Source organism: Fringilla coelebs (assembly GCF_963513975.1).
Source record: "Fringilla coelebs genome assembly, chromosome: Z".
NCBI lineage: Eukaryota > Metazoa > Chordata > Aves > Passeriformes > Fringillidae > Fringilla > Fringilla coelebs.
Genome location: NC_140031.1, coordinates 16,500,737 through 16,516,622, shown reverse-complemented (window position 1 = coordinate 16,516,622; position 15,886 = coordinate 16,500,737). Strand labels below are relative to the sequence as shown.

General features: G+C 40.9%; 2 protein-coding genes across 2 annotated transcripts in view; both read right to left on the bottom strand.

The window, feature by feature from the left end:
• The window catches only part of ITGA1 (integrin subunit alpha 1), a 73,806-nt gene extending 59,263 nt beyond the window's left edge, over positions 1-14,543 (bottom strand). Inside the window, exon 1 of the mRNA XM_084225708.1 lies at positions 14,300-14,543. Within this exon, the coding sequence (XP_084081834.1) occupies positions 14,300-14,327 (28 nt within the window). The 5' untranslated portion in view covers positions 14,328-14,543. The remainder of the gene's footprint in view (positions 1-14,299) is intronic.
• Positions 1,937-8,390, bottom strand: PELO (pelota mRNA surveillance and ribosome rescue factor). Its single transcript, XM_084225709.1, has 2 exons — positions 7,482-8,390; positions 1,937-6,377 (listed from the first exon to the last, which is right to left on the bottom strand). The coding sequence occupies exons 1-2, from the start codon at positions 8,205-8,207 to the stop codon at positions 5,946-5,948; spliced, it is 1,158 nt and encodes a 385-aa protein (XP_084081835.1). The 5' UTR covers positions 8,208-8,390; the 3' UTR covers positions 1,937-5,945.
• Positions 14,544-15,886: the final 1,343 nt, after the last annotated feature.

Here is a 15,886-nt window from a genome sequence, read left to right as displayed (position 1 = left end):
ACCTATCAGAACAGAAATTTCCACACAGGAGAGGAATAAATTATATGGGATACACCATATCCCATATACCAAATGGAAGTAGTCTTATGGTACCTGTTTGGGCAAGATAAACAAATGCAATTAATTTAACTTCTCTCACACCTAAACAAAACTATTTATCTAAAACACTTGAACCATGCAGGTTAAAGAAAATGCAATTTTCTCCAGCATGCTGAAGAAACCTGCTGTAGCTTTCAGAGCTTCAGAAACCATTAAAGGAAATGTCCACGAGCATTTAAAAACTGTCAGACTTCCTGAATTTATCATTTGCTACCAAGTTCCTCCTACAGTAAACAAATCTTCCAGTCTTGAAGATAATTATCAACCCTGCGTCCTGAGCCAATTCTGCAGCTATCAAAGCAATTACAAGCCGAGTCAAGTTAGCTTTTTCTCTTACTGAATACATACACACGTCTTCACATACAAAACCTTTCACTAAAAAGTGTGCTAAAAGTATTTGTTCTAATCAGACAAAAAGTACTGCATGGGAAAGAATCTGCCCATCTTCAAAAGCAGATTTGCTGGTAGCCATCAGGTCCAAAATCTTTTTGAAACATGGAACACTATTCAAGGCTTTTTTTCTGCAAAGACTACAGATAGAAATGTGTTTGGTAGGAACAATCCTAGTTTTCAATTATTTTCCTTTCACATTTGGACCAGAAATCTGAAAATTGCCTCCCTCATCCTTTCAGACATCATGCCTGAGCCAGCTGTGATTTAGGTATCTCAGACAAGATATAAGAATATCTATTTGCTCAGTGTGGAAGTTGTACTTACCAATGATAATGACAGAAAAGGGAAAGGGACTACCTTTAACTAGTGTTAGCTAGCACCTTAGCCTAGCATTCACTGTGAAAGAGAAGATGGCTTTAAGCTTTGAATCTTCTGTTCCATTTGACTTCTTAAACCCCTTACACTCTTTCTTCGCTATTCCAGGCTTGGCTTTGACTAGAAATTCCATTCTGGACCAGAGAAAACACTTCCCATCACATCTGGTATGTACATTCCTAAAAAGGAGGACTGGTTTCAACTAATTAACGTTCTTTAATGGAATAGCTGCTTTGCCAGAGGATTCATGATCAGCTCTGATTTGACTTCTAAGTAATTATTAGAGTAGCATGACAGCAATTACATTAGCGGTGAATGTAGCATTTCCCAAAAAGAGGGCAATAAATTAAAGACTGATATAGCAAAAAGCTGACAAGACCTGGCAGGGCTTGAAAGTTGCTGCTTCATGTTGCATTTCCCAGAAGACACTGACTTGGAAAGAAGGGCTGCTCTGATACCACTCCCCGCACTGTTTCTTATACAGCTCTCAAGTGGGACAAAAGTAAGAATTATTTTTAGGCAACAGAAAAAACAACTATGATTTCAGAAACCTTTTCCTCACACTTTATTTTAGGCTAAGACACCTAAGGAGTAAATTTTTTTCACAAGAAAGCCTACAGAGAATGTCAAAAACAGTCAAGTTCACAAGTTGACAACGGATATGCAGTTTGTTAGACTGAAGACATGTCTTTCCTCTAGATTCTGTATCATGCAAGCAGCCACCCTCAAATCCAAGTCAATGCCCTATTTGAGTCAAGCATAAAATATGTGGCAGGACTAAACATTACACGTATTCAGCAAGTCTTTGGGCAACTGTCACACAAGAGGCTTCACAGCCTGTGTTTACTCTTTCCACTGCTGAAAAAGCCCAGGCTCAATCTCTGTCGGAGCCTGAATTAAGAATAATTATCACAAGACCAAATGGCTAGGCATTTTCTTAACCTTAAATTTGCAGAATAATGAAATATCAAAATACTTCTTTCCCACACAAAATCTGAATGAACCCTAAAACCAATTTGTGGCCATTACAGGAGAAAGACAGATACTGGAAAATTATCTACTGCCATGCCACTCTGCCACTCTCTCCCCACTATCTGCTGAATCAAGTCAGAACTGAGAAATCTTCAGATTAAAGCAACCGATGCAAGGAAAAAAAAAAGTCTTAAATTCTGCCTATCTAAAAAGTATCTAAGTACTTTTCTCAAGTCATTCCTTTTTTTTTTTTTTTTCTTTTTTTTTTTTTTGTTATTATGTCTCCTGTAGGGATTCTGATTTTAGGTTATAAACAAGGATTCCTTAATTGTAGACCTTCTAATTGCTGCTTTGTATTTTAAAAATTGCTTTTGTAGAATTCTTTTGTAGAATCAATAGACTACACACTGTAGAAATATGGCTTTAAGTAACACATTCTGACAATATGGGGGTTTTTCCTGCAAAACTTTGTGTCTATTCCTTTACGAAACAGGCTTCTTTTCTTTAAAAAGAGAGCTATGAAAATCCCAGAGGAAAGTGAATGAACTGGGTGATCTAAAATAGGCATACATATGAGTACATTTTTCTAGACCTATAATCCAGCTTCCATAAAGAAATTTGAGAGGCTCAAGTGATCCACCAGTCCATTAAGAACTGAATTATAATATACCTTCACTGAACAAGGCAAACCAAGGTCAGCAGCACAGAACTTGCAAGAAATTTTCAGAGCGTAAATTAGTTTTAGAATTCAGAGCTACTTAACCTGTGAGAGAACAGTTGCAAATGGAAATTCAGACATTTACATAGCTTTAAAAACATTATGTCTAGTCCCATCACAAACTCAACTGAAGAGCTATGGGCTCTTGTTGCATTGCTGGTCCAAAGATCATTTATTACTAGCATTTTACTTATGTGAGGGTAAAGACAGGAGGAGGGAGATGAGGAATTCCGTAGTCAAATACCGTTAAATGCTTTACAGTTTTACTGAAGGATTTATCTTTTATTTTGTCTTGTAATCAGTAGGATTATTTTAGTCTCTAGCTGGTGGTGACATTGCATTTTGCACCAAGCTTTAGCTGATTAACAACCACAAAAAACATATATGATAAGTGGATTTAAATGCCAAGGTGACAAAACTAACAGACTGTTCCAAACAGGCCTGTTCCAAAATACAAATTTGCTACAGACGCAAAAGAATAACTGAATAAATTTATTTGAATCACTGTCTAGCACAGCAGGGTTCATTATCAATCTAATTTCATACTTTTTAAAGCTTTCTTCCTACCAAATGGAACAAGCTTCAGGGAGTCCTATAATGTGTCTTCATTAATTTTGAACAGAAAAAAACTGGAAACTAGACCACACTATTAATTCACAGAATTATGCCAGAATATAATCCTAAACTAAATGGAGACACTTCAAAATACAGTTTTTAGTTTAGTTCCAAACAATAGACAGAAAAAAAAAATTCCAATTGCTATAGCACTCACTCCCTTGATAGGCTGATAGCATGCCTCTTCTGTGCAAGTGTTATCTATACACACAAACTAAAGTCTGCATTGAGCAAGCAAGTTTGTCAGTATGGACTTTTCAACTATTCAAAATTCCTTGAAACATGGAAGACACTAGCAACCCTGGAAATTGGCCAGGTCAAGCACTGAACACAGCCCATTTTCAATACCAAGCCCTTAAGCTGTTTCCTGAAACAGGATGCATTTGTATACATAGTGATTGCATATTTATTTTACAACAAAAATGCCTACCAAAAAAAAAAAAATCCCACCCTTCCATACTTCTTTGGGCAGTTCCAGGAGTATTTCTTTCAGAGACATAACATTATAGCAATAGCTATTTAAAAAAAAAAAAAAGAAAATTACACAAAATATAATCAAGGCAGAATTTTAATTCTAAGTGTAAATAATTCAAAGAATCACTATCATTACATTTTTTTAGCAGATGAAACAAAAATGCAACAAAATGGCCACTTCTTTTCCTTGATGGTAACTGCAGACACAAAACACAAAACCACCATTGTAATTATGCAGTACTCAGCAAAAACTCTTCACAACTTCTGGCTTACAATGGAATAATTGGAACCAATCTGGTCTGACAAAATAGCAATCCATCCCACAACTAAAGAACAATGATGATTTGTCTCTCAGAGAGTTGGTTGAGAAAAACTAAAAATTTCTGGTGCACTGCAAATTAGAATACGTCATTTGTGTACAGCTGCAACAAACTGGCATAACTTAGAAAAAGGGAATATACTACTATACCATTGTATGCTATAAAAGCTTGGAGAAATGAATGACTTGTTTTGATATGAGTTTATTTAAGGCTCTAATTTGCTGCCTATAATTAATATTTCCTGGTCAATTTCTTCTGCTTCCTGTTTTTAACATTAAATTAGATATAACAAGAATCAAGGTGCTTTCTAGGTAAAAAGTGTATCATAAACTTAGGCAAATTAAAAAAAATAAATTAATTTAAGCAGTCTTAATTGCTAAACAAAGGCCACCTGAGCATCCTGTGATTTGTGGCACCCAACGCCATTCAAGACAAAAATGTAAAGCCCAAATAACATAATTTCTGTGTAAGTTGACTTTAAATAAGTGTCTCAATAGGCTTGTTTGTCTTCAACAAAAGAAGAACTGAGGTGCTACAGCTCTAATACAAGTTCCTTTCAAGAATTTCTTAAGACTGTGTGGATGATGTAGAAGAGGGGAGATAGCTTTAGTTCAAAAATACTTCTCTATCAAGAAGTTTAGATTGGTGCTTCAGCTACCAATAGATAGTACTAAATGCAGAGGATAGGCATCCTTGAACATAACTTTAAAAATGTTTTCCTAAAACTATTCTACCCAGACTAGGAGTTCTGGTAGTGTTATTTTTTAATGTTCCACTCTTACAACACTTTATATATTACAGAATTCTTCTGTGGTTCCTGTTCTCACCTTGCATCACATTTAAATATGGAATGCCTATTTACACACACAAGCCACATCATCAAACCTGGGTTTGAAACAATACAACCACAGGTTATGTCTGAATCTGAAAGCAGTTTTTGTTTCCTCAACCTAAGATGGCCTAGTGAAGAAAGAAAACTTTTTGGCTCTCAGTACTTTGAGCTGATCAAATAATTGAAAAGGTAATTTTCACTTTTACAGTTTCCACTATCTTAAGCTGAAGTTTGATTTATAATTTTGTCATCTTTATTTCTGTATCACCGTTTAGGTATGTTTTTAAAGAGATATGCAAACAGAATAGCAGATTATGAAGTTACCTAAACTATTTGCTATCAAAAGACTCATTGTGGAAACTAAAGTCCTGATTTTTAAAGTTTTTTCCTATACTTTCTCAGAAATGGGTGCTAAATAATGCCAATTTAGCAGAATACAGTCAATGGCACCTTGTTAGTCTTCAGGACAATCCCCCAGGGTAACAGCATTGAAAAAGATTACTAAATGGGTGCACCATTCGTCCTGCATCTACTACCCTGTTAGCGAAGAAATGGTTAACTTAAAGGGTCTTGTTGCTGAAAGACTGCTTCAAGTGTTTCACAGAAATATTTAAGTGGTTACACTGACATCACCACACAAAACCCTAAGAGTTGATACTGACCCAATTCCTTTGACACACCTTACGAAGAACAAGGAGCTCCTATGAAGATCAAGCACAGTTTTGACAGGCCTCCCAAAAAGTTTACATTTGTTTCATAATACTCTTTTCAAGCGTCTGAACAGAAATAGCCTAACCTGAATTTTTCCCAGTTAGTTTACTATTTTTTCCTATATATTTCACAAAGTTGGCAGTCTGCCTTAACATGCAGACTGAGCAGCACTGGGGAGCCAAATTAGTTTCTTGTACTGCTGGTGGTCCGGAAGTGCAAAACAGTCAGCTCAGCACAATATACCAATAATTATTACCATACATTAGATATCAAGTAGTGTGCTGAGTAAAGCTATAGATATGTAAGTATATATTTACTATTAAAAGGTTTTAATTATATGTCATGGTACATCTGCACACAGTACTCAGGTCAGGATGACCTTTAATGTCATTTCAGCATGACACAGAAAAGAAACTGTGGAATGAAGTCACTGTTATCAATCCTCCTCAGAGCTAGATTCATCTTCCTGGTCAGAGAGCTCAGCAACAGGAAAGCGCAGGATAGCTGCCACCCCTGTTAGCTGGCCCAGCTGCTCTCCAGACACATGGAGGCTGGAGAAAATGCGTACTGTGCCCATGTTCTCCCGTACGCTATCTACCAATTTAACATATCGGGCACGTGTAGCCACATCCTGGTGCCGAAAAAGCTCATCACTGATCAGCAGGGTGTCAATGGCCATGGCTTCATTGGCCTTCTCCACATGCTTCAGGCCATAAAAAGCCCGGTCAGGTTCATGCTGCAGCATTTTATAGAAGTCATCTAAGGCTTTGACCTCACCAGCTGCCTTAGTGTCAGAAAGACGGCTAGTTACAGCTGGGTCGCAGAGTGCTTCCTTCAGTGCGTATTTATGTCCCGAGGAAGAGTGGACCTAGAGTGAAAACAAAGTCAAAGGTTTGGTGTTTTTGAGAAAAAAGGACCATCCTCTCGATTAACCAATCACAAACTTTATGATACGTAGCATTAACCTTGGTAATTATTTGGGGAACTTATCTCTTTGAAACACACATGATTTTTTTCTGAATCTCTCCTGCAACCCAAAGCCTATACCAAATCCTTTAAACTGCCCTTCAAGCAAGAAAACTGCCTCTCTCTTATTCAAAGACTGGATTAAATATACGAGCTCAACAGCTCCCAAGGTAAGGCTTCTTGAAACTACCAAGAAACTAAAATCTAAGACTAAGCCTCTTTTTTAAAGCATTCAAGAAAAAGAAGGGTCCTCTACACTGCAGGTGTATAGTGTAAAAGCATCAAATCTGTGCAATTATTATGGTTGCAAAGCTGTGAAGTACATCAAAACTTCTCTATCTTACCACTTTGTTACACATGGAAAAGGAGGGTTCTCAGTGCACTGGGTATCCTAAGTACTGGGACCATTAAGCACTGGGACTCACTTCACTATCCCTCAACCTAAAAATAATAAAAGCATCCTTATGAAAACCTATTTTAGGCTTTGAATATGACTATTTCAGTATAAGGCCAAACCCCCCCCCCACTCAAGCAGAGATGACTAAGAAACAGGGAAAAAAGCACAGCCTTTAACTATGTAGTACAAAACTAACAACAAAATTCTAGTTAACTGTGGTAATACAAAATTAACTAACCTACAGCCTATCGAGGTACTTTTAAAAAAACATCTTTTGAAAGTTGTTATTAAACATGCAGGCTATACAGTATGACAAAGTAACAGTGCTAAGTATTTTCCAGCTTGACTTCACACTTAATTGAAGAGTAAATATGCTTTTACAGGGAGTTTGAAATTTCTCTACTCCACATTAAGGTATGTTAGGTAGGAACCATCCTTGTATGATGCTTAACTCCTTTATGCTTTGGGAGGCATGAGAATAATTTCCTCATGAATGCTCAGTTAGAAATTTATTTTTTAATGACTTATTTCCCATGTAACTACCTTTTACTGTCACAAACGACTCTCAAGCCTATTTTTACCCACTCTGGAAACTGCTTAAATCCTTACCTGTAGGAACTTGGACCTGTTCTCCAGCAGAAGTTTGTTGTCAGTCTTGACTGCCTGCTGGAACATGTAGTCACAAAACTGCTCCCGCACGAAGCCTGGGCTAGCCACCAGTACACACTTCACCACCTCAAAGTTGATATGCCTCTGGATGGCTTGCACCACCTGTTCGTAAAACCTCTCCAGCGCCCGGTCGTGCTGACTGCAGTTCCCTTTCCGCTTGCGGGGGATGTTCACCTCCACCTTGGCACGAGTAAGCGTCATGCTCGGGGTGACCAGGCAGACGTGAGCCAAGCCCTCCTGCATGACCACGGCCGCCACATCGGCGCTCCAGGCCGGGTCGCAGGCCTGCTCGATGCGCTCCAGCACCACGCTGTCCCACTGCTTCTTCGCCAGGGTGAACTGACGGTTGGGCTCCAGCTCGATGGTGTGGTAGGCGCCCATCTTCACATACTCGTTCTCTTGGATGTTCGTGCCCTTGACCCGCAGCTGGCAAGCCTGCGAGTCGAAGTCGATCGTCTCCACGCAGAGGGTGAGGGTGGTGCGGATGCGGTTGCTGCCCACGCTGCCCGTGGACGACTCGGTCTGAACCTTGCGGATGGTGGAGGCGCGCAGGCTGTCACCCACCTGCAGCAGGTTGTAGGTGTGCCACATGTCCTCAGGCTCCTCGGGGATCAGCGTCACCTGCCCCGCATTATCCTTCTCCAGGTCCTTCCTCACCAGCTTCATCCTGGTCACTCCCGCTGTGCCGCGGCGGCAGAGCTGAGGGCCGGAGCCGGCGAGACCGCACACTCCCGGCCGGCCGGACGGACGGACACACGAGCGGCCTTCCCGGAGCCCCCTCTACCCGCGCTCCTCCGCGCGCCCGCCGCCGGCCCCAACGCGCACGCGCAGCGTCCCTCGCCGCCCCGCGGCGCATGCGCACAGAGCCCACTCTCTCCCGAGGCGCCGCCGGGGCGCGCCCCGCCCCGCCCGGCTCGGTCACCGCAGGCACAGCGCATGCGTGGGGCGCCGCGCGCGGGTAACCTGGCGGCACGTCCCGAGTCTCCCTCATCATCCTGCGGAAGGAAAAGTGCCGGGGCGGTGTGAGGGCGGGGCACTGGGAAGCGGCCGTGCTGCTGCCGGGTGCTGCGAGCCCTGGAAGTCGGCTGCTGCCTCGCCGGGAGCGGGGGCGTCCCCCCGTTCGTCATTCCCCTCCAGCGCTTCACAGCGGCGGTCCAAACTCCCGAAGTTTCCTAACAGCGTGCCGCACGTTTCAAAACACGAGAGGAGAAAACCAAACCAAAACTGAACGGACAAAGCCAAGCAGTTGTGGAAACTTAGAGGCACAGATGGCAAAGAGGCGAGAGTCCCGTGGTTCAGCGACGCCGAGAAGCCAGGGGACCGCGGTGCCACCCCCAGCAGCCGCCGCCTGCCTGAGGCGGAGCAAGGCGGCCTCGCCCATGGAAATGAAAGCAGGCGCAGGCGGCATCGGAACCTGACCTGTTTCTTGGACGCTGCTCTTAAACTGAATGCCTGTTTAAAAGGTTTTGGTTAAATTTGCAAGTTACACTTCAGCCAGTACTGAACCTTGGCCGGCTTCCTTCCAGTTCTGACATGCTAAAGAGGCAGATAAGCACGTTTCAAACGAAGCTGGATGTTCACGTGGAGATATAAGATGCCTTGCTTAAACACATGATATTGCAAAGAAAATGGACCTGAACCATCACTACACAGCTGAATTTACAGCCTAAACGAATTTAGCAAGCCGGAAATAATGAAAAATTTCATCACTATACAAGAAGGGAGGAATATTGGAGAAGAAGAGAAGGTTATGTGAGACCTTCTCATAGCAGTCTTCCAGTATCTGACAGGGAAGAGGGAGGCTGGAGAGGGATTCTTCATCAGGAACTGTAGTGACAAGACAATAAATAATGGGTACAAACTGAAAGAGGGGAAATTTAAGTTACATAACAGGAAGGAATTTTTCTTTGTGGCTGGTTACACACGAGAATAGTGCCTAACCCCTGGTTGCCCAGGGAGGTTGTGGTTTCCCCAACCTTGGTTCTCATTGGACTAGGCCTTGAGAAAGCTGGGAATTGTCTAGAGGGCATGTGTGGGTTGGAACTAGATGGTCTTTAATGTCCATTCCAACCCCTTAAAATCTATAATTCTAGTTCTGTAGCTTATTTTTGAAACGGCGTACAACACTAAAAACTCCATTTAAGAATGAATGTTGCAAATTTAGAACAAGGGAAAGAATGAAGAATAGAAGAAAATGCTTGCATGTGAAATGATTAAATAAAAATAGGTTGAGAAGGTAGGCACACTAATGTGCCATGCTAAGTGGGTTAGAGTAATTGCAACAGATAAGTTTGAAATGATTACACACTCGATCTAGTAATAGAAAAGCATGACGGCATCTTCTTTCAGATGAGAAGGTGGTCACAAGGAAGTTTCTGGTTTCTACTAGCTATTTTTTTAAATAAAAAAGCAGCTCACTGTGGTTATGGAATTTGCTGACTTGGAAAGGCTTTGGAGTCAAGAATTTGATGAGATACAAGGCTACTGTGAGCAAAAATAATCCCATATCTCCCATCATGGTGTACCTATAAATTTCTCTGAAGTATCTAGCTGTAGTCAGTTGTGACAGGACAGTGAACTCAGATCTGACCCAGTAATGTGCATTCCTTTTTCCTAAGCTTGATACTGGTGTAAAAACAACTTTATCAGATATTACATAATAGGATTTATTTATCAGACCTCAGACTCTCTTCCTGTGAGTACACATGCCTTACTCTGTTAGCATGAATAGTTTTACAGGATCAAGCAGGACCACCCAAGGGAATACAACATAAGCACATGTGTGAGTAACTGTTTGTTTAACTTGTACATACTAATAATTTTGCATTAACATTTTAATGCAAAAACAGATTCAGAGAACTTCTGAATTCAGCTTTTCTTTAGGAGAGAGTGTGCATTCAACTTTACTCTCAGAGTTCCTTTCACTTATCTATATAAATGCTGAATGGTGAATTTATGGCAAATTTTCTTCATTATGTTCTTTGCAACTGTAAAATTCCAAAGGTTGACCTCATGGTATTCTTTCACAAAAAAATAGCTGTGGTGCATATTTAACTTCCACATTTAAATGTATTTCTAACTTTTTATTCTTTTACAACAGTGTATTTACAAACTTTTCTGTGCTTGTTCATGCCAGTCAAATTTTTACAAGCAGCCTCACATCCCTGGAGATATAGTATGTTCTAGATGAAGGTTGCAAGCTGGCATCCAGTATCATCCAGTAGGAAATAAACATTCAATTCAGGAAAATAGGTAACTTGCTGCATTAAAAAACCCCACAATAACGCACATATGTGCATATACATGGCCCAGCTCACACACCCCAAAAGCAAAAACTCACAACAAACAAACAAAACTGCAACCAAAGAAGAAAGACCAACTTTGAAACAAAGTTGCCGCTCAAAATATTCAATTGACTGTTGTAGAAAGAGACATTTTGATATTTGATATTTTCTCAAACAGCAAGCTGTAAGATTTTATAGAGTTGTGAGCAGTGATCCACAAATATTTAGTGGCAAATGTAAACTTCAATGAATTTACCCACTATCAGCAGGACCATTGTCAATTTATAAAGGAAAATACTTACTAGAGATGATGTTTTGCCTACTCTGGTAAGAAAGTAAATATAGGATATTATTATTTGTTTGAGTATGTCAGAGTATGAGCAGTAGAAGGAAAACATCTCAAAAAAATTAAGAACTGTAGAAATTTCTAAGTTCATTCTAATTTTGCTAATGACAGGGAGGGAGATGAATTTGATCATGGTAGAGCCAAAACAAGCGGGTGATTTTAACTCTTCATACAGTTTTAACATAAGAGTTAAAAATTGAATAGCCTGTTCCTGCCTTGGCAAAAGATTGAGACTATGTGTAGGACCTACGAGTTCTTGCAATAAATTGCTCTGTAAATACAATTTTATCAATATTAATAATTGCAGCAATTTTACACCCATTTCTGGACCTTTTTAAGTACAACGCAAGATGAAAGGAAAATGGTGATAGCATATATTCTTAGGGGTTTTAGAGCCATGATGGTTATCTAAGGTTTTTATTTTGAAAATTTTTGAGACACAGTTCCCTATATCTTCAATTCTTGGTCAACTACTTTATGAAGATGCGTTATGTACAGATTTTAGACAAGAAGAGGTCATTTTCATAGGAAGCCCCATCTAAAGTGGCCATATTATAGCCATTTTAGCTAGAATTCATGCAAACATGCTTACAATCTGGATAAGAAAAACTAATGGGAAGGAATCTCTGATGTAGGGGAGAGTCTGCTAAGAAATGTTGGACATTATTGTTGTAAGAGCAGAGGAAGATAAAAGAGACAGATGGAGAGGGAAACTTGGGAAAACATCTCTTTTCATGCTCTGTCTTTGTCCTGTGGCTGTCCTGCCTCTAGAGACACTGAACAAAGACCACTTCATTTTCTGCATACCATTCTGTCTTTATCTATTTACCTTTATCTTTTCTGTTATAAAGATGAGTACAGCAAGACCATCATAAATAAAGAGAGAAGTTCAGGAGGGAACAGGTTTTGCATAACACTGTTAAGTGAAGAAGCTTTTAAAGGTAATGGAACCCTTTAAACTGACTTCTTCATTCCTTAGCTGTTAAAATGTAGGGCTGGGGAAAACTTCAGCAGATCCCTAGTCAAACCACTTACATAGAGGCCAGTGGAAGTAAACTTGACCATCCCTTATAGCTTTCATCCAACTTTATCAAAAGTCCTGGTGAAAGAGAAAGGGGTGGGCTTTTTTTGGTAACCTAGCAATTCTTTATCTGAAGAGTAAGAAAATTCTTCTGAATATTTCCTAAGATTTATGCATAGTCATTTATGTTGATTTTCTTTTGTCCTTTGTTGGATTTGGAGAACCAAGTATTCGTCAATACCTTTGGAAACCAATACATGTGATCTGGAAAGTCATGACTGAGTGCTCTCACAAAACAAAGAAACATTGACATCTGGAATAATATCCTCAGCAATAATATTTGGATAAACAGATATATCTGAAATGTTCAATATTTTGCCCTTAGTTTTTTTTCTACTAGATAGACAAGCCTGACTAATTCAGTCTTTTGCCATAGATCATTTTACTCAGCCCTTGTCAGGCTTCTCAATGCTCTGTGCACATCAGTCTATTTGCACGTCATATTTTCTGTGGTCAAGATTCTCAGAGGTCTCATCAAAACAAGCCAAATTAAAAAAAAAAGAACAAAAATCAATATAAATACACAAATGTACATAACATCTCTAGGTGCCTCCTTTACTCTAGATTCTTTTTGTCTGCTAGGATGTGCCAGATTATTTGCTGCTTTTTTCTTTAAAGGGAGAACAAAGTGTAATTGATTTTAAAATTATTTTTTAATGTCACTATATTTCTCTTTGTGAACAAAACCCCTTATCTATATTTTTATGATATTTTGACTTGTTTATGTAGGACTGCTTCCCTGATTTACCAGAGACAACTTGAATCCTTTACCTGGTAATGCCTTCTCTTATTTCTAAGTCTATTCTCTTTCCCACCGATCTTTTAAAAAAGAAACCCCCATGACACCACCACCAAAAAAGTCATCACCTGGCAAATCCAGATGAGACTTGAAATGTTTTCCTATCTGACAGTAAATCTTTTTTTCATTACTGATAAATTCATTATCTGTCAGCATTAGCAGTGGTAACTCTGCAGCTCTGAAGGGAAGTTGTGGCATGGCACACTAAATTGTTGCTGCTTTACAAAGTGTCCTTCTTTGAAGGAACACAAACAGAAGCATGTTTTGGAGTTTGTCACTGTAACAAGAATGAAGACAGTTAAGAACAACAACTAAATATGGCATGCCAAAATCCTATATTCAGATTTTCAGAATTTCCAGTATCTGTCCAGTATCTATCCAGTTTCTGTCTTGCACAATAAGCACAGAGAGAAGAGGGGAAAACTCTAGTTTTGCCTTTTCCCCACTTGCTGCTGCCTGCATTTGGACAATTCTTATGAAATTGATTTCTTCCCCTGTTTCAGAGAGGAACTGCTTCAGGTTTGCTGTGTGCTCCTTGCCTGTGCAAGAGCTGCTGTGGAGTTCAATGTCCAAGTTTCCAAGCACATGAATCCCAGCATTGCCTTAGCTTCTTTCCCACTTCTAGGAATCCCCTGATTTCAGATCCAAAATGTTGCTACAGACTGACTAGCTAGGGACATTGTTACTTGCTGCATTCTATTTTCTAGGAAAGCAAGTAAGTCACTGACAATCAATGAACCCCTAAAAGGAAATATTACATATTCCATCTACGGATGAACTCATCTTTCTGAAGTGAGTGAGTGCTTCCTCACTTCCCTTTTACCAGTCAGAAGTCTGAAAGCCAAACAGAGGAAAGGAAATAAACTACCCTAATTAAAAAAAGCCTCCACAGCCGACCAAAAACCAAACCAACAAAATCAAATAAATTTGTTTCTTCCAAGCCAGATTCAATTACACTATGCCTTCTCAGTCATTCATCCTCATGTAGCAACCACCCCTTCCTTGCCCGCAGATTCTGAAATTGGTTTAGGAATTAAAGTTCCCAGAGAGAAGCAAAACGAGGAGCTTCCTCACCGCCTGCGGCTGGAGGGCCGCTCTGGGAAGGGCACTCCCTGGCCAGGGATCTGGGCGGGAGGGCGCCGTCCCTTGGGTGGCAGACCCTACCAGCTTCACCCTCTTCCCGCCAGCAGCTGGGCTGCTTTAGGGACCCGAGTCTTCAAAGCAAGGCAGAAACAGGGCTTTACTCACCTGTCAGCATCCAGTAGGAGGCAGCCATGCCTGGGCTCCTGCGAGCCGGGGGCCGGGAGCCCGGGCGGAGGGCAGGGGTGGCGGGAGCGGTCCTGCCGCCGGCGCGCCCGGCTGAGCTGCGCTGCCGGTGGAGCTCAGCGCTCTGCACCGCCCGTCCGCCTCGCAGCCGAGTTAGGCATTTCCTGTTTGTTATCCAGTCTTTACGTTGCTTCTTCGCGTTTAAGGAGAGTTTAGCTTCCTCCCACCGCACACAGTTTCCCCCTCACCCACCCCCTAAAGGTCTCTGAGTTTTGGAAACCTCTCCTTTGAATTAGCCCAGCGTTAGGATGTACAAATAAAGCCAAATCTCCCCCACTAAACTCTCGGAGAGCGCAGCAGACCTTAAAGGGACATCTCCCGGTTCATAATTAATTAAGTGTCTGCCGCCGGCCAGCCCCTGTCCCAGTAGGGCAGGAGTGAGCTGGGTGTGCTACGCAGCCACCTCTCTCGCCGTAAGAAGAGAAGAAACACGTCGTTGAGGTAGGGGGGTGTGTTTGACTGCTCGAGTTTAATTTCTCTGACATCACCCCTTAAAAACGCGCTCTTACGGCCGGTCATTTGCCCGCAAGAGGAAGCCAGCCACCCCCTCCCCATTCTCGGCGGCTCTGGCGACACAGTAACCCTTCAGACAGTGGGCGATTCTCTCTCGTCTCTGCGTCCTCCTGTGCTTCGCTGTATAAATACCAGACAGCTGCCTTTGCCCTCCTCCATCGAACGTTTGCATGGCATGCCTTCCCACTCTCCCTTCCCCCAAAACGACTCCACTAGTAAATAAATGAATAAATAGCAAAGGTAATAATCAACCAGACTCAGGCCCTTGAGCAGAGATTTTCAGGGTTTGTTGCACACTCAGGAAAGGAGTAGTTTTGCAGGACTTTTTGAGCTTACCAGACTGATGGTCAAGTGGAGTGGCACCCTTTCAGCAGTGTATGAAATTCTACACTGGACCTGGTGAAAAATAATTTTATTGCTTATAAAACAAGGGAATCCATAGCCCCTCAAGAAAGAAAAAGAAAAGCCAAAATATAAGGATTTGGAAATTTTGGTGCTTACAGAAAAATCCTTTATCATTTCCTTGACTTGGAGCAAAGGATTTGGTGATTAAGTGGAAGTTAGTGGAATTTTGGCGAGTTCCTTTGAGACTAATAAACTGCAGCTTTTAATAAGCACTAGAATATCTTATTGCGTCTTCTAGCATCTGTCTTAATTTCATGAGAACAGTTAGGGTGCACCTTGTAGGTCTGTGGAAATTTTAGAAAACTGCACAATTTTAAAGCTGGTTTTAAGAGCGAAGATACTCAGTGGCTCTACTCAAAGTTGATGAAATTAAGTACATGTGTAACTTCTGCTGAATGAGAATTTTAGCTTGGTTGGTGTCAGTTTAAAAGACAAGACACATTTTTTCCAGTCAAAGGTTTTATGTATAAAATTAAAGGAAGTGGAAATGGCATCCAAACTAAAAGAAGACTGAGTTTATGGAAAAACTGTCATTTCTTTTTTGCCAGTCAGTTGTGTTACTACTACTGTTACTCCAAAACAGAGTTCGTA